General features: G+C 39.9%; 1 protein-coding gene across 1 annotated transcript; it reads left to right on the forward strand.

Moving 5' to 3' along the window:
- Positions 1-16020: 16020 nt before the first annotated feature.
- On the forward strand, positions 16021-24039 carry CDX4 (caudal type homeobox 4). The gene is made up of 3 exons (XM_065901328.1): positions 16021-16519; positions 22527-22672; positions 23833-24039. Exons 1-3 carry the CDS (start codon positions 16021-16023, stop codon positions 24037-24039), a joined length of 852 nt encoding a protein of 283 aa, XP_065757400.1.
- The last annotated feature ends 644 nt before the right edge of the window (positions 24040-24683 follow it).

A 24683-nucleotide genomic window follows, 5' to 3' on the forward strand; every position in this document is an offset into this window, starting at 1 on the left:
AGAAAGCCCAGAGATAAACCCACACACCTATGATCACCATACCTTTGACAAAGGAGGCAAGAATATACAATAGAGAAAAGACAGCCTCTTCAACAAGCAGTGCTGGGAAAACTGGACAGCTACATGTAAAAGAATGAAATTAGGACACTTCCGAACACCATACACAAAAATAAATTCAAAATGGATTAAAGACCTAAATGTAAGGCCAGACACTATAAAACTCTTAGAGGAAAACATAAGCAGAACGCTTTATGACATAAATCACAGCAAGATCCTTTTTGACTCATCTCCTAGAATAATGAAAATAAAAATAAACAAATGGGACCTAAGGAAACGTAAAAGCTTTTGCACAGCAAAGGAAACCATAAACAAGACAAAAAGACTACGCTGGGAATAGGAGAAAATATTTGCAAATGAAGTAACTGACAAAGGGTTAATCTCCAAAATATACAAGTAGCTCACGCAGCTCAATATCAAAGAAACAAGCCTCCCAATCCAAAAACGGGCAGAAGACCTAAATAGACATTTCTCCAAAGAAGATATACAGATTGCTGGTAAACACATGAAAGAATGCTCAATGTCACTAATCATTAGAGAAATGCAAATCAAACCACAATGAGGTATCACCTCATACCACTCAGTAAGGCCATCATCAAAATATCTAGAAACAGTAAATGATGAGGGGGTGTGGAGAAAAGGGAACCCTCTTGCACTGTTGGTGGGAATGTAAATTGATAGAGCCAATATGGAGAACAGTATGGAGGTTCCTTAAAAAACTAAAAATGGAACTACCATAAGACCCAGCAATCCAATTACCTGGCATATACCCTGAGAAAACCATAATTCAAAAAGAGACATGTACCACAATGTTCATTACAGCACTACTTACAGTAGCCAGGACATGGAAGCAACCTAAGTGTCCATAAACAGGTGAAAGGATAAAGAAGGTGTGTCACATATATACAATGGAATATTACTCAGCCATAAAAAGAAACGAAATTGAGTTATTTGAAGTGAGGTGGTGGTCTGTCATACCATGTGAAGTCAGTCAGAAAGAGAAAAACAAATACTGTATACTAATGCATATATATGGAATCTAAAAAACTGGTACTGATGAACCTAGTGCCATGGCATGGATAAAGATGCAAATGTAGGAGGTCAGGGAAAAGTCTGGACCTGTCAAAAAGGCAATAGATTTTTTCTTCCCTCTTGGTTTCCTGGTGGAGAGGGGATTAAGAGTGCTGTTTAAAGAAGCTCCAGAGATGGGCACGAGCCACAGCTAAAAGCATGGACACCAGAGACGTGCATGAGATGCTAAGCCTGCTGCTGCCACCACCAAGAAGCCTGTGTGCGAGCACAGGTCACTATCCACACCCCGCTTCGGGAAGCCTGTGCAGCCCGCCACTGCCAGGTTCCCAGGATCCAGGGACAACTTCCCCAGGAGAACACACGACGCGCCTCAGGCTGGTGCAAGGTCACACTGGCCTCTGCCGCCGCAGGCACGCCCCACATTCCGTGCCCCACCCTCCCCCAGGACTGACTGAGCCAGAGCCCCCAAAGCAGCTGTTCCTTTAACCCCGTCCTGTCTGAGCGAAGAACACATGCCTTCCAGCGACCTACAAGCAGAGGCGGGGCCAAATCAAAAGCTGAGCCCCTGTGAGCTGTGAAAACAAAGAAGAAAAAGGGAAATCTCTCCCAGCAGCCTCAGAAGCAGCGGATTAGAGCTCCACAATCAACTTGATGTACCCTACATCTGTGGAATACATGAATAGACAACAAATCATCCCAAATTGAGCAGGTGGACTTTGAGAGCAAGATTTATGCTTTTTCCCCTTTTCCTCTTTTTGTGAGTGTGTATGTATATGCTTCTGTGTGACATTTTGTCAGTATAGCTTTGCTTCCACCATTTGTCCTAGGGGGTCTATCAGTACATTTTAAAAAAATTTTTTTTTCTTAATAAATATTTTTTTATTTTAATAACTTTAATTTACTTTACCTTCTTTCTTCCTTTATTTCTTTCCTTCCTTCCCTCCTTTAGACAACAAATCATCCCAAATTGATGAGGTGGACTTTGAGAGCAAGATTTATGATTTTTCCCCTTTTCCTCTTTTTGTGAGTGTGTATGTGTATGCTTCCGTGTGAGATTTTGTCTGTATAGCTTTGCTTCCACCATTTGTCCTAGGGTTCTATCCATCTGTCTTTTAAAAAAAATTTTTTTTCCTTAATAATTATTTTTCATTTTAATAACTTTACTATATTTTATCTTACTTTATTTTACTTTATCATCTTTCTTTCCTTCTTTTTCTCCTTCCTTCCCTCCTACCTTCCTTCCTTCCTCCCTCCCTCCCATCCTCCCTCCCTCCTTTCTTTCTGCTGTACCTTCTTTCTTTCTTTCCTTTCTTTCTTTCTTTCTGTATGTCTTTCTTTCTTTCTTTCTTTCTTCTTCTACTAATTCTTCCTTTCTACTTTTTCTCCCATTTATTCTGAGCCGTGTGGATAAAAAGCTCTTGGTGCTGCATCCAGGAGTCAGTGCTGTGCATCTGAGGTAGAAGAGCCAACTTCAGGACACTGGTACACAAGAGACCTCCCAGCTCCACATAATATCAAATGGTAAAAATCTCCCAGAAATCTCCATCTAAACACAAGCACTGAGCTTCACTCAACGACCAGCAAGCTACAGTGCTGGACACCCTATGCTAAACAACTAGCAAGACAGGAACACAACACACCCATTAGCAGAGAGGCTGGCTAAAATCGTAATAAGTCCATAGACACCCCAAAACACACCACCAGACGTGGAACTGCCCACCAGAAAGACAAGATCCAGCCTCATCCACCACAACACAGGCACTAGTCCTCTCTACCAGGAAGCCTACACAACTCACTGAACCAAACGTAGCCACTGGGGGCAGACACAAAAAACAACGGGAACTACGAACCTGCAGCCTTCAAAAAGGAGAACCCAAACACAGTAAGATAAGAAAATAAGAAGACAAAAAAACACACAGCAGATGAAGGAGCAAGATAAAAACCCACCAGACCTAACAAATGAAGAGGAAATAAGCAGTCTACCGGAAAGATAATTCAGAATAATAAGAGTAAAGATATTCCAAAATCCTGGAAATAGAATAGACAAAATGAAAGAAACATTTAACAAGGAACTAGAAGAGCTAAAGATGAAACAAACAACGATGAACAACACAATAAATGAAATTAAAAATACTCTAGATGGGATCAATATCAGAGTAACTGAGGCAGAAAAACTGATAAGTGACCTGGAAGGTAAAATAGTTGAAATAACTACTGCAGAGCAGAATAAAGAAAAAAGAATGACAAGAACTGAGGACAGTCTCAGAGACATCTGGGACAACATTAAATGCACCAACATTCGAATTATAGGGGTTCCAGAAGAAGAAGAGAAACAGAAAGGGATTGAGAAAATATTTGAAGAGATTATAGTTGAAAACTTCCCTAATATGGGCAAGGAAATAGTTAATCAAGTCCAGGAAGCACAGAGAGTCCCATACAGGATAAATCAAAGGAGAAACACACTAAGACACAAATTAAACAAAGTGTCAAAAATTAAATACAAAGAAAAAATATTAAAAGCAGCAAGGGAAAAACAACAAATAACATACAAGGGATTCCCCATAAGGCTAACAGATGATCTTTCAGCAGAAACTCTGCAAGCCAGAAGGGACTGGCAGGGCATACTGAAAGTGATGAAGGAGAAAAACCTGCAACCAAGATTACTCTACCCAGCAAGGATCTCATTCAGATTTGATGGAGAAATTAAAAGCTTTACAGACAAGCAAAAGCTGAGAGAGTTCAGCACCACCAAACCAGCTTTACAACAAATGCTAAAGGAACTTCTCTAGGCAAGAAACACAAGAGAAAGGAAAGACCTACAATAACGAACCCAAAACAATTTAGAAAATGGGAATAGGAACATACATATCGATAATTACCTTAAATGTAAATGGACTAAATGCTCAAACCAAAAGAAACAGATTGGCTGAATGGATACAAAAGCAAGACCCATATATATGCTCCCTACAAGAAACCCACTTCAGACCTAGAGACATATTCAGAGTGAAAGTAAGGGGATGGAAAACAATATTCCATGCAAATGAAACCAAAAGAAAGCGGGAGTAGCAATTCTCTTATGAGAAAAAATAGACTTTAAAATAAAGACTATTAGAAGAGACAAAGAAGGACACTACATAATAATCAAGGGATCGATCCAAGAAGAAGATATAACAATTGTAAATATTTATGCACTCAACATAGGAGCACCTCAATATGTAAGGCAAATACTAACAGCCATAAAAGGGGAAATAGACAGTAACACATTCATAGTAGGGGACTTTAACACCCCACTTTAACCAATGGGCAGATCTTCCAAAATGAAAATAAATAAGGAAACACAAGCTTTAAATGATACATTAAACAAGAAGGACTTAACTTATATTTATAGGACATTCCAACCAAAAACTACAAAATAAACATTTTTCACAAGTGCTCATGGAATATTCTCCAGAATAGATCATATCTTGGGTGACAAATCAAGCCTTGGTAAATTTCAGAAAACTGTAATTGTATCAAGTATCTTTTCTGACTACAACGCTATTAGACTAGATATCAATTACAGGAAAAGATCTGTAAAAAATACAAGCACATGGAGGCTAAACAATACACTACTTAATAAGTGATCACTGAAGAAATCAAAGAGGCAATCAAAAAATAGCCAGAAACAAATGATAATGGAGACACGATGACACAAAATCTATGGGATGCAGCAAAAGCAATTCTAAGAGGAGAGTTTAAAGCAATACAACCCTACCTTAAGAAACAGGAAACATCTCGAATAAACAACCTAACCTTGCACGTAAAGCAATTAGAGAAGAAGAACAAAAAAAACCCAAATTTAGCAGAAGGAAAGTAAACATAAAAATCAGATCAGAAATAAATGAAAAAGAAATGAAGGAAATGATAGCAAAGGTCAATAAAATTGAAAGCTGCTTCTTTGAGAAGATAAACAAAATTGATAAACCATTAGCCAGACTCATCAAGAAAAAAAGGCAGAAGATTCAAATCAATAGAATTAGAAATGAAAAAGGAGAAGTAACAACTGACACTGCAGAAATACAAAAGGTCAGGAGAGATTACTAAAAGCAACTCTATGCCAATAAAATGGACAACCTGGAAGAAATGGACAAACCCTTAGAAATGCACAATGTGCCAAGACTGAATCAGGAAGAAATAGAAAATATGAACAGACCAATCACAAGCACTGAAATTGAAACTGCGATTAAAAATCCTCCAACAAACAAAAGCCCAGGATCAGATGGCTTCACAGGAGAATTCTATCAAACATTTAGAGAAGAGCTAACACCTATCCTTCTCAAACTCTTCCAAAATATAGCAGAGGGAGGAACACTCCCAAACTCATTCTATGAGGCCACCATCACCCTGATACCAAAACCAGACAAAGATGTCACAAAGAAAGACAACTACAGGCCAATATCACTGATGAACATACATGCAAAAATCCTCAACAAAACACTAGCAAAGAGAATCCAACAGCACATTAAAAGGATCAGACACCATGATCAAGTGGGGTTTACTCCAGGAATGCAAGGATTCTTCAATATATTCAAAACAATTAATGTGATAAATCATATAAACAAATTGAAGGAGAAAATCCATGTGATCATCTCAATAGATGCAGAGAAAGCTTTCAACAAAATTCAACACCCATTTATGATAAAAACCCTGCAGAAAGTAGGCATAGAGGCAACTTTCCTCAACATAATAAAGGCCATATATGACAAACCCACAGCCAACATCGCCCTCAATGGTAAAAAATTGAAAACATTTCCACTAAGATCAAGAACAAGACAAGGTTGCCCACCCTCATCACTCTTATTCAACATAGTTTTGGAAGTTTTAACCACAGCAATCAGAGAAGTAAAGGAAATAAAAGGAATCCAAATCAGAAAAGAAGAAGTAAAGCTGTCACTATTTGCAGATGACATGATACTATACATAGAGAATTGTAAAGATGCTACCAGAAAACTAGTAGAGCTAATCAATGAATTTGGTAAAGTAGCAGGATACAAAATTAATGCACAGAAATCTCTGGCATTCCTATACACTAATGATGAAAAATCTGAAAGTGAAATCAAGAAAATACTCCCATTTACCATTGCAACAAAAAGAATAAAATATCCAGGAATAAACCTACCCAAGGAGACAAAAGACCTGTATGCAGAAAATTATAAGACACTGATGCAAGAAATTAAAGATGATACAAATACATGGAGAGATATACCATGTTCTTGGATTGGAAGAATCAACATTGTGAAAATGACTCTACTACCCAAAGCAGTCTACAGATTCAATGTAATCCCTATCAAACTACCACTGGCATTTTTCACAGAAATAGAACAAAAAATTTCACAATTTGTATGGAAACACAAAAGACCCCGAATAGCCAAAGCAATCTTGAGAACGAAAAACGGAGCTGGAGGAATCAGGCTCCCTGACTTCAGACTGTACTACAAAGCTACAGTAATCAAGACAGTATCGTACTGGCACACACACACATAAAAGATAGATCAATGGAACAGGATAGAAAGCCCAGAGGTAAACCCATGCTCATATGGTCACCTTATGTGTGATAAAGGAGGCAGGAATGTACAGTGGAGACAGGACAGCCTCTTCAATAACTGCTGCTGGGAAAACTGGACAGGTACATGGAAAAGTATGAGATTAGATCACTCCCTAACACCATACACAAATATAAGTTCAAAATGGATTAAAGACCTAAATGTAAGACCAGAAACTACCAAATTCTTAGAGGAAAACATAGGCAGAACACTCTGTGACATAAGTCACAGCAAGATCCTTTCTGACCCACCTCCCAGAGAAATGGAAATAAAAACAAAAATAAACAAATGGGACCTAATGAAACTTCAAAGCTTTTGCACAGCAAAGGAAACCATAAACAAAACCAAAAGACAACCCTCAGAATGGGAGAAAATATTTGCAAATGAAGCAACTGACAAAGGATTAGTCCCCAAAATTTATAAGCAGCTCATGCAGCTCAAGAACAAAAAAACAACCCAATCCAAAAATGGGCAGAAGACCTAAATAGACGTTTCTCCAAAGAAGATATACAGACTGCCAACAAACACAAGGAAGAATGCTCAACTTCATTAATCATTAGAGAAATGCAAATCAAAAGTTCAATGAGATATCATCTGACACCAGTCAGATTGGCCATCATCAAAAAATCTATAAAAAATAAATGCTAAAGAGGGTGTGGAGAAAAGGGAACCCTCTTGCACTGCTGATGGGAATGTGCATTGGTACAGCCACTCTGGAGAACAGTATGGAGGTTCCTGTAAAAATTACAAATAGAACTACCATATGACCCAGCAATCCCACTACTGGGCATATACCCTGAGAAAACCATAATTCAAAAAGAGTCATGTACCAAAATATTCATTGCAGCTCTATTTACAATAGTCCGGAGATGGAAACAACCTAAGTGTCCATCATGGGATGAATGCATAAAGAAGATGTGGCACATATATACAATGGAATATTACTCAGCCATAAAAAGAAACGAAATTGAGCTATTTGTAATGAGGTGGATAGACCTAGAGTCTGTCATACAGAGTGAAGTAAGTCAGAAAGAGAAAGAAAAATCCCATATGCTAACACATATATATGGAATTTAAGAAAAAAAATATCATAAAGAACCTAGGGGTAAGACAGGAATAAAGACACAGACCTACTAGAGAATGGACTTGAGGATATGGGGAGGGGGAAGTGTAAGCTGTGACAAAGCGAGAGAGAAGCATGGACATATATACACTACCGAATGTCAGGTAGATAGCTAGTGGGAAGCAGCCGCATAGCACAGGGAGATCAGCTCGGTGCTTTGTGATGACCTAGAGGGGTGGGATAGGGAGGGTGGGCAGGAGACTCCAGAGGGAGCGGTTATGGGAATATATGTATACATAGAGCTGATTCACTTTTTTGTACAGCAGAAACTAACACAATGTTGTAAAGCAATTATACTCCAGTAAAGATGTTTAAAAAAAGATTGAAATAAGGAAAGTAACTGAAATTGAGAAAAAAATTTTAATAAAACAAAAATACATTACCATTTACATTATCATCCCCAAAATTAAATTATCAGGTATAAATGTAACATAGTATGTACAAGATCTCTATGAGGACAACTACAGAGCTCTCATTAAATTTATCAAAGAAAAACTAAATAAATAGAGATGTATTCCATATTTACGTATAGAAGCACTCAATATTGACAACATGTCACTTCTCACCTTGGTCTATAGATTCAAAACAAAGTCAATCAAAATCCCAGTAAGTTATTTTGTAGATAACTACAAACTGATTCTAAAGTTTACATGGTGAGAAAAAAAGACCCTGAATACCCAAGAAAATACTGAAGAAGAGCAAAGTTGGAGGACTGAACTACTCCACTTAAAAACTTATTATAAAGCTACAGAAATCAGGATAGTATGACTTTGGTGAAAGAATAGACAAGTAGATCAATGGAACAGAATACAGAGCTCAGAAATAGAAGCACATAAATATAGTCAACTCATTGTTGAAAAAGAAGCAAAAGCAATACAGTGGTGCAAAGATAAGCTTTTGCTCAAATGGTACTGGAACAACTGGACATTCACATGCAAAAAATTGAAACAGACCTTACACCCTTCACAGAAATTGACTCAAAGTGAATAAGAGATGTAAATGTAAAATTGAATACTTTATAAAACATTTAGAAGATAACATAGGAGAATACTTATATGACCTTTGTTATGGCAATGAATTTTTAGATGCAACACCAAAGGTATGATTTATGAAAGAAAAACTTGCAGAAGTCTAGGTCAAGAGAATGAGGAGACAATCCACAGACTTGGAGAAAATATTTGCAAAAGACACATCTTATAAAGGACTTTTATCCAAAATATAAGAAAAACTCAACAATAAGCAAATGAACACTCCGATTTTTTAAATGGGCAAAAGATCTGAACAGATTCCTCAACAAAGAAGATATTCAGATGCCAAGTAAGTGTATGAAAGATGTTCAACATCATTTGCCATTAGGGAATTGCAAAGTAAAACAAAAATGAGTTACCACAACATACCTATTAGAATGGCCAAAATCCAAAACACTGACACAAAATGCTGGCAAGGATGTGTAGCAGCTGAAACTCTCATTCACTGCTGGTAGGAATGCAAAATCACACAGCCACTTTGGAAGACAGATTGGTAGTTTCTTTTGAAACTAATCATGTTCTTATCGTGTGATCCAACAGTCATGTTTCTTGGTATTTACCCAAATTAATTGAAAACTTTTATCTACACAAAACCTGCACACAGGTATTTATAGCAGCTTTATTCATAATCGCCAAACCTTAGAAGCAAATAAGATGTCTTTCAGTAGGTGAATGGATAAATAAACCTTGGTACACCCAGAGAATGGAATATTATTCAGTGATTTTAAAAAAAGAGCTACCCTGCCATGAAAGACATGGAGGAAACTTAAATGTATATTAAAGTGAAAGAAGAAAATCTAAAAAGGCTACATACTGTATCATTCCAACTCTGTGACATTCTGGAAAATGCAAAACTATGGAGACAGTAAAAATACCAGTGGTTGCCAGGGGTTAGGGGCAAGGAGGGATGAATGGGCAGAGCACAGAGGATATTTAGGGCAGTGAAAGTATTCTGTAGGGTGCTACAATAGTGGATGCATATCAAAACCTATAAAATGTACAATACCAAGAGTGAACCCTAATAAAAACTATGGACTTAAGTGATAATGATGCATCAAAGTAGGTTCATTGATTGTAACAATTGTACCACTGCGTAGTGGGGAAGGTTGCGGATAGGAAGGGACCAGGGGTATATTCTCTGTACTTTCAATTTTACTGTGAACCTAAAACTGATTTAAAAATAAATTTTATTAATTATTTTATAAATCTTATATAATTCATAAAGTTATATAATTATTTAATTCATATGTATATGTGTATATATATACAAAATATGTATACACCATTATTAGCTCACAGGCCTCAGTTTGGTTAGATGAAGGATAATGAAGTTTAGGTGTTTAGGAGAGAATGAAAATGCAGTGGAGAAATTATCCAGTGAGAGAACGAGCAAAAAATACTAAGGTGAGATAATGTGAGAGGTATTTTCAAATGGGAGAGAATAATGAAACGGGACTGAAGGCAGGTCACAGTAAAAGCAAACCTTTTAGAGTGAAAATGCTCACTACAAAATCAAATGTCAGTCACTAATGTGACTCTATATTGGCTTCAAAGCCAACCTGTTCTGAAACAATCCCTCACAGAATGCCACCTAGAGTTATGAAAAAGGCCACACTCCATGTTTCTTTCATCAACTAGTTTACCCACCACAGTGCTTCCTGGCCCTCATAGTGCACATGTTCCTCTTTGGAACTAATCTAAATCTCTCCCATTATAGTTTGTGCCAATTTTCCTTTTTATCCTGTGTTCAGTGAATATGGCCATAACGACTGGGCTTGTTGTTATAGAATTGTCAGGAATTCTCCAAGTCCTGATCCCTAGACCCTGCATGAACATTATGGTCACACTAGTGATTTATTGGCTGCTTCTTACTGGATGTTTGACCTTGGGCCTGTTGCTAAACCTCATTGAGTCTCCATTCTTGCCTCCTTCCCCCCACTCACTGTAAAACAGGGCTGATACCATCTACTCCTTTTGATTGTAATGACCTTAGTGGGAGTTCACCCTGGAAAGGAACAAGCACTGGTTCTGGCCTAGAGTACATGTTTTGTGAACTGGGTTTCTGATTTTCTTTCCCTAAGAAGATAGCCGGGACTTGCATTTCTCTTTTTCTTTCAGAGAATCAGCCTGCCCTAATCCTTTCAGACACAGTCTGAGGCTCGTTTAATACCAGTGTTGGGTTTGTAGTCTCCTCATTTTTGATTGGCCTCTCTGCCTTCCTCCTCTCTCTTCTGTAAAAGCCCTTCCTGACATATCCTTCTTAAGTTTGGGATCTTGGCATTAAGCACTAGCCCTTGATTGCTTTCATACACATACCTTCTCTCTCCCAGAGTCGAGGATGACTTTGAATGCACAAGAAGCCTGTTTCTCCAGTATATTGTATTTTTGCCTCCATCTCAAAGCCCTAGACTTTCTTCATTCCTATTGTTCTCCTAACCCAGAAATGGGCAGTTTACCTTGGGGGCAGGGTGGGTACAGAGCCCTGGCCCTCCACCACTCCAACAAGTATTTGCCCTATTAACATTCCCATGAAAGAACCTTAACCTTTCTCCAAAACACTCCTTGGTCCTGACCCCACTACGATACTTTGGGGTAGGTCCAGAGCCTAGTAGTGCTCATTCTCCAGGGTGTCTGGCCTTGCAATTACAAAAGCCCATCACAATGATGAAGATGGATGGAAAAGACACAGGGCTCCTTTCTTGTCCAAGGCACAAGTGCTGGCATCACTAAGGCTCCAAGGAGTTCAGGGAGGTAGGTAAGGATGGGTTGGTGGAAGGATGCTCTTTTCAGAGCCCAGAATGCGAAGCTTGAATTGAGATCCAATAGGCAGGAAAGTCCAAACTGCTCTGAGCCTTCTCCCCAATCTCTCAATGCTGTCCTTGCTTAGATGTGAACTAAGGGAAGCATGGTAGGTCCATGCCCTGTGGAAGTCTCAACCACTCTGTTGATGACAATAATAATGGCCATTTGTTGAGTATACCAATGGTGCACTGAATCCTCCCAACATCCATCTAGAGTGATTTCTACTGTCAGTCCCATTTTTCCTGTTGGAAACTGAGGCCGAGATAGGTAGAGTGCCTTGTAGAGTTCCTCAGTTGATTATGCTTGGGTTTAAATCCAAGTTCCACAGATAAATAACTAGTGTGAGACTCAGGTAAGTCTCTTCCCTATGCTCAGCCTCAGTTACCATGTCAGTAAGAAAGACTTAATCTGCATTCTTCATATCCTTCCTAGTAGTAGCGAGGGTCCAATGACTGACGACTGAAGCCAAGCTCCATAACAAAAATACACTCCTTCCCCTCTCCCTGTCCCTCTGCAGAGGCTGAACCAAGCTGAAATCTGGGCCAGGGAAGTGGGAGAAGTTTGATCGTAGTGGAGAGTAGCCCTGGGCTATTCTGGCAACCCCGAGAGGACAGACCAGGCTTAGAAAATATTTACCAGGCAGTGAGAACCTCCCAAGCATTAAGCCTGCTAAAGAAAAGGCTTACCCAGATCCCCATAGCCCATCACGGGTGGACTGTACTATTTATAAAGCAATCTCACATTCATTATCTCCTGCAAGCCTTACAATAACATGGTTTGTGTGGGTCACCTCAGACCTGGCAGTGGAGGGGTGTCAACTGAAGCCCCATTTGACCCATGCCCCTCTAAGTCTCAGAAAAACTAAGTAATCACTCCCTAGTGATGTTAAATAACCCTTGCATAGCCTGGGCCATGATCTTCAGCCTGTGGGGTTTGACTTTTCTGCAGGCCACTCTGCTTTCTGCAGTGAGACTGCCTCTCTGATTAATCTCCAGGTTAAAAAAAAGAAAGATTTCCAGTCAAATAAACTAGACTGAACCTCCATGCCAGTCCAGCTCTCTCTCCCACCTTCCTACCCCACATTCCACTCCCATCCCCAGAAACAAACAAACAAAAACACAAAACTGAATTAATCCTGAAGCCAAGTTCTGCCAAGCACTGGACAATGTACTTACTGGCTTCTCTTCCAGACATCCCTAAAGTTGAGTCAAAATGGTGATTTCCAATCTGTTATTCCAAGGTCATTTATTGATTCAGCACACAAATATTTCTTGAGACCCTATCATGTGCATGACACTCCACTCTGCAGGTGTGCAGGTGTACACACCTCCTCACACCATTTCAATGTGCTCAAATTCCAAAAAAATTCAGATAAGACCCTAAGTAACTCCAAGGTGGACAAGAATAGTATTAGTCAGTGGGGGAGGGGAGTTGACAATGGGATTCAGACAAGAGGAAGAGTGCTTTCTGAGAGTATCATAACATAGGGCTTTAGGGAGGAAGTGACATTTGAACTGAGCCTTGAAGAAGAGGGAGAATTTGAACATTTTGTATGCATAAAAACAGTCTAGACAAAGGGACTTGCATAAGCAAGCATACAGTTTTTAGTGGAAAGAGTGTTGATCTGGGAGTCAACAGACCTGAGTTTGAATCTCAGTTCTGTCGTTCACTGCCTTAAGGAATACCTTCCCTACTCATGCCCTCAGTTTCCTCATAGGTAAGATGATAATATTGCATTAACTTACTTTTAAAGTTCCTGCATATGCTTTCATCCTGATATAGCTTTTCAAATGTCAGGTAGACCAGTTTGCCTCAGGATAGAATAGCTGAAAGACAATAATGCAAGGGTATTGGGTCTATGTTATGAAAAGGATTGAATGCTGGGCCTGGGAGCCTGAGCAGGCAAAGAAAATAGAATCCAGGCCCCAGGCCCCAGCCCTGAGGTTGTACATTTTTCCTGGTTCCAATTTAAGAACATGAACTTTGCAATCAGAGCTGCCTAGGATGGGAACCTAGCTCTACTACACACCAGTAGTTCATTTAAATACTCATGCCACCTCTCTGAGCCTCAGTTTCTTCATCTCTAAAATGGGAGTGAAAATAAGTAACTCATGGGGCTGTTGTGAAGGTTAAATGAGATCATGAGCAAAAAGTGCCTATAGGTATGTGACTTTCCTGTCCCTTAGTCCCTTCTCCCCAGTGCTTGGTTTTAATTAGTCTTTGCTGACCAATTACTTCTATTCCTTCTTTTCCTTCTCCTTCTCCAAAGCAGGCTTCAAAATATATCCAGAATTCAACCACTTCTCTCCATCCCCAATGCCATTCACCTGGATTATTGCAATAGCCTTTTAATTAATCAGCCTGATTCTATTTTGCCTATTTACAGTCTATTCTTAATCCAATAGCCAGAGCAATCCTTTTAAAACTTAAGTCAAATCATGTGACTCATCTGCTCAAAACCCTACATTGCCCCCTACCTCACTTAGAGTAAAAACTTAGAAATTAAAAATGACCTACCCCATTAGCTTTTGGACCTCATCTACCTGTTAGCCACACTTTCCTTCTTGCTACTTCTTCAATAGAAGACAGACTTTTTACCTGTTGTTCTCTCTGTCTGGATCCTCTCCTCATAGCTCACTCCATCACTTCTATATTTTATTTAAATATCATTTCTAAGTAAGGTCCTCCAGACCACCACTTGTTAAGTTGCAACATCCTCCAGCATTCCCTATTCTCCTAATTGCTTTCTTTTTCTTCACAACATTGATTATTATCATCTGACATAACACAAAATTTAATTACTTACTAGTATTTCTTCCCTTGAGAATATAAGTTTAATAAGGTCAAAGGCTTTGTTCACTATTGATGTCTCCATGCATAGAATAGCACCTAGCACTCAATAAATATTTGTTGAGTAAATTAATGAATACAGTGGTCCTGTGCTTTGTGCCAAGTGTTAAGTTAAGCAGTTTGCATACATCATCTCAGGAAATCCTGCCTTGTAAATGCAGACACTGTTAGGATCCCTATTACACAGGGGAAAACCCTGAAACTCCCAGAAGTAAAGTGATATTCCCAAAGCCAAAGAGGGATTAGTTAATGGAGGTGCCATGTTGTGTTGGACTTCATAGAAGAGCACATTCTCTGAATAGGAGCACAGCCTGAACTAAAGGTTGTGGTAGGCTTTGGGAGGGGGAAGGGGTGAGGGAGCATGTGGGTGAGAAGGAATCCTGCAATACAAATTGGTTTTGTCATCAGGAGGTGATCTGGCTTCTTGAAGCAAAATCTTGAGTTCACTGGCATCTACTGGCAAGTCCATGTCGTTTTCAACAATTGGAGCTTTATAAAGGAAGTCTCCTCAAGTGTGAAAGAAAGTTGGGAGCTTCAGCTGCCCTGGACTTGAGACTGCAGGAATTTGACTCCTTGGAGTACTGGCAGAAAGAGACACCCAAGCAAGACTAGTGAACTGAAAGGGAAATTAAAAAGCCCACTACCCACATGGGTCTTCTCCTTCTTTCCTTCCTTTTTTCATAACCTCCTCTCTTCATCTTTCTTTAATTTGTGCATATTTGTAAAACATCCAATTTATTGTGTGCCTAATGTGTGCCGGACTGTTGTAGACACGGGGGATAGAGCAGTGAACAAGAGACAAACATCCCTGCTCTGCCTTCCTAAGGTTACTTTCCAGTAGATGGCAGGCCGGATTAATTGGATGTTTTACGAATGAATCTCTGTGAAATGAATCTCTGTCCTTAGAAACAAAGCGCTCCTCCTGGTGGAGGGGGCAATGAGGAGAAGGGTATCATGGGCCAGTGCCATGTGGAGTACCCGTGCCAGGGAATGTGGGCAGAGGGGATACCAAGGATACAGACTGGGTGCAGGAAGATCAGCGTAAAGAAACCGCGGGGTAAGGACCAAAGAGCAGGATTTGGCCCTGATTCTACACGTCTCCATCTCACTTTGGAGGGAGCTGCTCAGAAACCTCTGGAGGACCTCCCTTCTGCCTCCAAAAGCGCAAAATTAGTGCTATGGGACCAGATGGAGAAAAGCAAAAAAGATGAGATAGAAAGGCCCAGGAGCTCTGGGAGAGGGAGTGTAGAGTGAACAAGTCGCTGTGAAAGTGAAATGGCCGTTCATTTGAATGCAAATGCTATGTAAAAGCCTAAAGCCCCTTGACGTCAGCCCAGCCATTGGGGGCCCATCTATACCGGGCTACCAGTCACCTGGAAACCGTCAGGGTAGAAAACGCCGATGGAGTTGTCTGAGGGGCGCGGAGGAGCTTGCAGCACAGCTACGGCCTAACCTACTGGTTCCCTACTGCTTCTCAAAGTCGGGTTGGGGCCTTACAGGGACTTCAGAATGGCTTAGGGAGCTCCTTTCTCATACCCAAGCCACTATGTACAGAAGCTGCCTTTTGGAAAAAGAAACGGGCATGTACTCGGGCACTCTCAGGAGCCCTGCAGGAGGTGGCACAGCCGGGGCTGGCGCCACTGGGGATGGTGGGAGTCCGATGCCAGCCTCCAACTTCGCAGCGGCTCCGTCTTATGCACACTATATGGGGTATCCCCATATGCCCGGTATGGATCCTCACGGGCCATCGTTGGGGGCCTGGGGGTCACCCTATAGTCCCCCTCGGGAAGACTGGAGCGTGTACCCCGGGCCGTCCAGTACAATGGGCACGGTGCCCATGAACGACATGACCTCGAGCCCTGCTGCTTTCGGCTCGCCGGAATACAGCAACCTGGAACCCGCAGCGGGTGGAAACAGCGGTAGCAGCCTGCCTACACCAGCCGGCGGATCACTGTTCCCCATCGACGCCTGCACCGCCGACGCCAGTTCTAACAGAAGCCGCCACAGCCCCTATGCGTGGATGCGCAAGACCGTGCAGGTGACTGGTGAGTAATCGATTCCAATGCTCTCAAACTTTTCCTTCCTTTGCTTCTCATCTACTTCTCTTGGCCTTCTGGCCCTCCTACTCCTCAGGCTTCTCCCCGGACAACTTAGCTAAGGAGACCATTGAGTGTCTTACTGCCCAGGGCCCCAGCCCATTAGTGACCTCCTTCGCTTGTGCCTCTGATCAAAAGCAGAGCATGGTGCTTGGAACTAAGCCGACCGTAGGGGACTTTTTCACCATTTTCTGATCAGTCAAGGGAGCAACCGGGCGGACAAAGGGCATGTTGATCCGCAAAGGTCAAGATCCAATCCTGCAGTTGCCCAGATGGGAAAACAGATGCACAGGGAAGATCAGTGGGTGAATGAGGAGAGGACAGCCACGTGTCCCTGTGCTCAATCACTGCTGCTTGCCCGTTCCATTTCAAACCCTTCCCCATCTGGGCAGGTCGGCTTCCCCCTCAAAGCTGGTGGTTCTCAACTTAGGTTCATGTTGCTTGGTTGGCAACAGACCTTCCAGTTTAGCCACGAAGGCCCCAGTGGCAAAGCAACCTCGTCACCCTGGACTCTCAAGGAAGCTCCAGCTTCTTTTGCCCAAGCTGGTAGAGGCAAGCTGGATTCAAACCCAATGCCTTCTTACAACTTCCCTTCTGCCAATGGAAGCATAGAGGCTGTGAGAAAGCTACAGTACACCACTGGGACATAATAAGCTACTCAACCCTAACATCCCCTGTGCGTGCACGAATATCAGCCCCACATCAATAAGATTAAAGTGATTAAAGCCCTCCTAACAGTCAGGTAGGCGTATCGAGGTGCAGGGGCTGGATGCAGGCTTGTCACCACACATAGGAAAGCCCAGAGATTCCAGCCTAATGCCTACCCACGCTCCTGCCAGCAAGCCGGTGGGCGGCTACTGGGAGCCAGGGGCGGGGGAAGTGGGTACTCCGCTTTAATCTTGGACAGGGGGTGGAAGAGGGAGGCGGGGAGATGTTTGTTTTCAGCTATAGTTGTTCTTTTATCACATTCTTATTATTCCAACCTATCGCCCCCTGTCATTAGAGAAAATTAGTAAAATTCAGCTCTATCACTTTCATCCCTCTGGGGAAGAAATGACATTTCAATAGCATTTGTCCACAATGATTATGCTTCTGCTCACGGTTCTGCCCTTTTTCTCTCCCTAAAAAAAGCAAAAGCAGGAGGGTGGGATGGGACCAACTTTCACTGTTAAGAGGATTCAGCCCAGAGGAGATAGTTCCTATTGATTAGGACATTACTGGGGTAGCAATCCCAAATTAAGAGTTGGGCTTAAATACTTAGCTTTAAAGTGTTTGGAAGTAAGTCTGCATATTGCTTTTTGAAATAAGAGTGAGTTGGCTGGCTAAAGAGAATAGAAAATGAGGTTTGGGTGTTGTATTCCCAGGGTTGTTATTATATCTAATCTTAGGGTTGTAATTAACATCCATTCACTAAGCCCTAACCATCAGCAAAAGACACAAAAGCCAGAAAAGTAGCTGCTCCCAGTTCAGGATTATGTTTTGAAATACTTTAGAAGAGGAAAGTCACTAATATGTTGTTTGGAAGAGAGAACAATGGGAAGAAAAGGACAAGATAAAATACATTATCTTGAGTCATGAATTTTCTGTTTATGAGAGAAAATATGATGGGTTTCTCTGCTTAAAAGTCTTTCATTTGTATTTGTCAGATTCTCTCCTTTGGGTAAGTTTAGAAAGGGACTCTAAATTGCTCTGTGGTGTCTTCATCAGTGGGTGAATGAGGAGACTAAATTGCTCTGTGGTGGCTAACTCTTGAAACCTGGGTGTACAATGTCACCTTCACAAGATTTTCTCTCCAACTTCTATGAGAAATTCTAAATTGAATGATTTTGGTACCCCATTGACTTCTGGCAGCCTATCCTATAGATGGGGCTTTATTAAATTCAATCTCCATTTCATTTTAATGTCTTATAAAAGTACCCCTTTATTATATTCTTGTAGCCTAAGGTGTATATTTAGCAACAATTTAAGAATGTGATGAAAAGTATGGACCCTCTCCCCAGAAAAATGCACAAAGGTGCAAATGCGCATGCACACACACACATGTCATTTTTTGAATAATTTTGGGAGATTCATGGATCCACTGAAGCCCTTCCACGGATCTCAGGTTATGAACCCCACAAAAAATTAAGTTGATCACCTCTTTGTATCACTCCAAACAAAAAGACACCCATTTGTATGCTTAGTACATAGTGAGTGTTAAACAAATATTTGTTAAATGAATGAATAAGTCAGATCCTCCTAAATTTTCTACTTCACTCTGTAGTATCGTAGGACAACATTTGACTTACAGCTGAGAAGAAAATAGATGAACTACAAAATTGAAGTAACCCCTCCCTGATTATGGTAATCAAATGAAAGCTCTTTCCATCACTGATGAATGTTTTTAAAATAGCCTTAAGTTAAAGAAACAAAAATACACATATTAGGGGACAATTGGAAAACATTTCATAGTGATTATTGCCATATTTGATTTTCAAATGAGAGAAAGGGGACTGACATACAGAATAAATGAATGTCCACTAAGTGATTTGATTTAAAAATGAAATATTTTTATTTCTACTTTTTTCCCTAAGTATTCTGTTCCAATACACTTCTGGTTTTAAAAATTAAATGGAAAGGAAGCTGATAGAAAGATTCTGGGAAAAGTTCAGTATTTTAAATACAATCACTGCATTACAGCTAGGAATTTTTTCACTTTTTCCTTTTTTTTTACCCAGAGTTGTAACCTTGGATGAGTATTGGCAAGGTGGTAACCTAAGTTGGGCTGGAGAGGGGCTTTCTTTTTAGGTGTGGGAAAGAAGAGGAGAGAAGGAAGTGACTTTGAATAATTATGATTAACCCACTGGACAAAACACTGAGGAAGTTATACTTAAAAGATTTTATTCAGTTAGGACCCTTCAGAAAATGAGTTAATTAATAATTCCTGAAGCTTATCATTATCTTTTTTTGTTTTGATCATTTAATTGGACAATTTTTATGAGTGAATTTAGATGCAATTTTTAACTAAAAGCAGCAAAAGATTACCATCAGATGGAAAGTCATCATGATGGTGTCAATTACACTCTACTCCCTAAAGAAAGAGATTGGTTTTCATCCTCTTTACCCTCACTGTCATCATCATCATAACCCCTAGGTTTGGAGAGTGCTTTTCTGCCTAACAGTGCTTTCACAGCCAGTCTCTCAAATGAGCACATTTAGGGTGATGATGAGTCATCATATATAGTGACATGTGTTTGCAAATTCTGTAGGGATACTGTCTTCTAGGTAGTGGGAACTACAGAGGTTTGTCCAAGGCTTTAGGAAGGCGGAGGCAGTGAAATCCCCACCACAGGGCTATGAAGCAGCCCTGTAATACAACTTACGGTTTGTTACTTTCCTAAATTAACCCACAATAGCACCAGAGAAGGGGTTCCCTCACCCTCAGAAATGTTGTAGTTTCTGGGAGAAGAGAATAGCTTGAACAATAAAAGCCAGTGCTCTTAGTGCTTTGTTGATGTTTTAGTATGGAAATATGGCATTATACTCTAATAGAAAAATGTCCAAAACTCATTCAATCAGATTTCATCATTTAAGGGAAGAGGCAATGAAAGGGGTGGAAAGAAGACAGTTTGGGAGCAGGGACATAAGAGGAGCACCAGGAAACAGGAATTCATTTCTTTTTGTTAAATGTGCAGTCAATATTTCCCCCTGATCAATGTCTTCTTGAGGTTTGAGGTCTTATCTGTTAGATTGGGGCAACAGACTCTTTTTAACACTTTGCATGGCTTTGATATGCAGCTTGGCTCTTCCTCATTCCTCCTTTCTTCAGGGGTTATATTGCCGGAAAGGGTGAGGATTTTCATGGCAAATAAAGAGGCCTGGTCTTGACTTTATTGTCTTCAGAAGAAACTGCAAGAGGGGAATTTATGACCAATGGGGGTGGGGAAGGACTGCAACCTTCCAGAGTTCTTGAAGTCTGGTTATATTTACTGATTATCAAAGAGCAGAAAACAGACACACACAAGTTGAATTTTAACTTCTGCCTCAAGTTAGAATTTAAACACTTAGTCACTTTGGGATTAGGAAGGGTTTTAGGAAACATCTCTTCAAAGATATATTTTGATTCTAAGATTTGAGGTTCTGGAAATAAATTAAACCTCAGTGTTTTCACTGTGACCTCAAATATACATTCTGCCTTTGTAACATACCAAATGCCAGACCTTTGGTTTCCTAAATTCAGAAAACCAACTCAAGTTTGTTTTCTGTATCTGTGAGTCTGTTTCTGTTTTACATATACATTCATTTGTATTATATTTTAGAGTCCACATGTAAGTGATATCATACAGTATTTGTCTTTCTCTGTCTGACTTATTTCACTAAGCATAATATTCCCTTGGTCTTTCCACGTTGCTGCAAATGAAACTAACACAATATTGTAAATCAACTATACTTCAATTTTAAAAATTGACAACAAAATAACCCACAAAAAACAAACAAAAAAAAAACCAGCTTAAAATTTGAGCCTTTGAGACAGATTGACTGGGATTCATCATTTTCCATTTTCAAGAGGGAAAGTTTTGTTTAGTTCTTTAGTCCATGAGTTAATCCTAAAACATATCTCTCATCTAGAATTTGTTTCTACATTCATGTCCCTTTTTTTTTCTTTCCTGGAGATGAAAGAGTGTCTGACATTTGTTTAGGGCTTGTAAATTCCAAACCAATTTGCTGGTGTTCCTGAATGTAAAGAGGGTTCAGGATGGGATCTGATGCTATGTAGCTCCTTTGTTAAGCTTGTGCTGCATCTTAACACCTCAATGGAGTTTAGGGAAACACTTTAAAGAAACCTTTGTCTTACAGATCGCTCCCCAAAACTTCACATCAAAAACAACCAGGGAAGATCAGAAGGAGTTTGCCAAAAGCCATAGAGAAAAGGATGAAGATCCTGGAGGGGGTTAGAAAAATGGAAAAGAAAGAGAAACTTCCTAATCACCTTTGGAAAATTTGAAAGGAGGAATAAAACTCTATTTGAAGGAGGGCATGAGAAATTAGTTAAACGTTGTAACACAAAGCAAATGTTTGTATATCCTTTCAAAGAATACTAGAATACCCATTTTATTCTGCTAAAGTCAACACCCCCTATTTCCCTCATTCATTATCCACTTGGGAATAAAAATTTGTTTAAGACTTTCCCCAGAAAACTAAACTATATTTTCTAATAAGTAATAGGGGCTATCCTAGAACAGAATCTAAGTGACAATAGATGTTTTCTTTTTAAATTACTATCCAAATGAAATTCTGGAATGTATATGTAATTAGAATGTCAGGATCACAAAGCAGCTTGCCTCACTTGGGCCATTCTTATGCTGCCCAGAATGTTTAAATCAGGAATAACATTTGGCACACCAGACTGGGAGCCAAGGGTATGTGTTTGGGTCCCCACTCCTCAGCTCACTAGCACAAAGCCACTTACTTACCTACACTGAGCCTCAGGTTCTTTATCTGCAAAATGGGGATAAGACACATTTTGCGTAATTTGAAAGGGTAAGTGAGAGGTTCAATAGGAAACAATATAAATGAACTGCATAAAATATCAATATAAAAGGAAGTGCATGTATAATGAATGTTGCTACTACTGACAATGACAATGCTGTTCCCATATATTAGTGTGAAGGGAATGAAAATCATGGCTTAACTGTCTGCTTTAAAATGCTTTGGTGTAACAGTATATCAATGGTGGTGTGATAGGTGTGTTGAATATATATATATATATATATATATATATATATATGTAAAATAGCCACAGATGACAAAGTAATTAATGGAGAAATGGACTTATGACATATGTGGTTAAAAAATGTACTTGTTTTATATTTGAAAGTAATAGCTAAGGGTAGGAACAATGACTATGATTCCTCCAACCAAAACAATCTCCAAAGATGCAAAATATGATTAAATGCACTGCTTTCTCCCCTAACAGGGAAAACCAGGACAAAAGAAAAGTATCGTGTGGTTTACACAGATCATCAAAGGTTGGAGCTGGAGAAGGAATTCCACTGCAATAGATACATCACCATTCGGAGAAAATCAGAGCTGGCAGTCAACTTGGGCCTTTCTGAGAGACAGGTACACCAGAAGTACATCTAACACGTTTCATATAAGCATTTCAATAAGCTAAGGTTTTAGGGAAGTCTGTAACTAAGAGTGGAAGCAAAACAGAAGACCAAGCCATTCTCAAAGCTCTCCTAAAGCCCACATTCATCCTACTGGACCACCTCGTTTAGTACCGTTGGTTGATGGGTTTATTAATAATTGAATGTGGTGGGCACTGTGTAGGTGTGAAAGCAAGGGTGGGGATATAGGGGGAGGAGAAGGATTAAAACTCCCATACAATTGATCAGTCAGGGCAAAACCTTGATATGGTTCCCCAAGTAGTCATAATCAATATGTGAAGTGGAAATCTGTCAATCATGGCAATTATCTGGTTCATATCAGTCAAACTGTAACAGTAAATAAACACCAATGCTGCTACCTGAAGCAAGTTTTTCTATTACTCAGGGTAGGAATTTAATTTTCTGTGGTCTATGTAATCCTATGATTCCTGCCTCAAATTTAGCTTACTGTGGGTACTCAGTAAAGTTTAAATCATGGCAAGGATCAGTGGTTTCCACTCACCCAGATTTTGACATTACATAACTGCCTGATTTGTTTTTTACTTAGGTCTAGGAGTAAACCTGGAAATCATAAGATTCTAGAACTGTAAAGTCCATTAATGTATTGTTGTATCCCAAGAAGCCTGCCTTTCAACCATTTATGAAGGCACATTGGTATCACAGCAACAGATATAGTATTTCATCACCCTTGTTCACCCAGTTCTGTTTTAACAACCTAACTTCTTTTAATGATAGATCATAATCACCTTTGCTATTTAAATCCCTACCTTTTTATCACCATGGCTCAGCATCTGCCATTCTATCATTATTTATTTCTACCTGCACAACAGAGATGGTGGGTGAGGTATAATATAAAGAGCACTGCATTCAGAGTCTGAGGCCCTGGACTTGATTTCAGTTTCATCTCATGCAAGATACTTTCCCTCTCTGAGTCTCAGCCTTTTTTAAACCTGTTGTTAAATGGGCATACTTCACAAGGTCATTGTGAGGCTCAATTAAGCGATGCATGTGAAAGGACTTTGTAAATACTAGAGTCCCTGAACAATATCAGCAATGACTGAAAAGTGCATTCAGTATGTTGCCCCATTAAATCCAAAGCATTTTGTGTTTCAGGTGAAAATCTGGTTTCAGAATCGCAGAGCCAAGGAGAGAAAGATGATCAAAAAGAAAATATCCCAGTTTGAGAACAGTAGAGGCTCAGTGCAAAGTGACTCTGGCTCCATCAGCCCTGGGGAACTACCTAACACTTTTTTCACCACCCCATCTGCTGTCCGTGGATTTCAGCCTATTGAGATACCTCAGGTCATAGTCTCTGAATGAAAGAAAGGCAAAGAGAAATGGAAAGTGCCTTTCATTTAGCACTGTCTTTTTGGTCTCTAAGATATCAGCAGGGGAGTTGCAACATTATGTAATTCCTTGTAAGGCAGTATTCAGAACAAGTGGATGTGCCATGGGTTGAAGATAATTCAAGGGTCACTTACTGTTAGGAACTATCCCCAGAAAACTGTTGTGTGCTATGCTATGTTAATCACTCAGGGAGCTTGGTGATAAGCTGTATAATTAAAAGCTACAATTGCGAGCCCTTGAACTCTATTCACAACTTCAGAAATTTGCTTGTGAACAGGCTGTAAAAAACAGTTCTGCCAGGATGCATGTTTGTATATGTATACTTATATTTGTCATTTGATGCTTGGGTGTGTCTTTTGATGCTATCTTTTGGGAGTGGGGAAAAGGTTAAGCAGAAATTTATCTAACTCTAGCTAAACTTTCACATGTTTAATTCAAAAGCTAACAGCGTTTTCATAATAAGACAAATGTTTTTAAAAACATCAGGAGATGATTCTGAATCCATAGTCACTTGTTAATAAAAATAATAAAATTTTTAAAAGTTTTCATCCCTTGGTGACACTCGTCTGGCATCAATTATCTCAGAACTTCCAAACTGCAGTGTCAGTTTCAAATCT

The sequence above is a fragment of the Phocoena phocoena genome, chromosome X, assembly GCF_963924675.1.
Source record: "Phocoena phocoena chromosome X, mPhoPho1.1, whole genome shotgun sequence".
Classification (NCBI taxonomy): domain Eukaryota; kingdom Metazoa; phylum Chordata; class Mammalia; order Artiodactyla; family Phocoenidae; genus Phocoena; species Phocoena phocoena.

Excerpts from the sequence above, each read along its gene's own strand:
- CDX4 (XM_065901328.1), top strand. The coding sequence starts at position 16,021 with ATGTACAGAAGCTGCCTTTTGGAAAAAGAAACGGGCATGTACTCGGGC. Across the intron at positions 16,520-22,526 it reads CAAGACCGTGCAGGTGACTG|GGAAAACCAGGACAAAAGAA; the intron begins GTGAGTAATCGA and ends CTCCCCTAACAG. Across the intron at positions 22,673-23,832 it reads TGGGCCTTTCTGAGAGACAG|GTGAAAATCTGGTTTCAGAA; the intron begins GTACACCAGAAG and ends TTTGTGTTTCAG.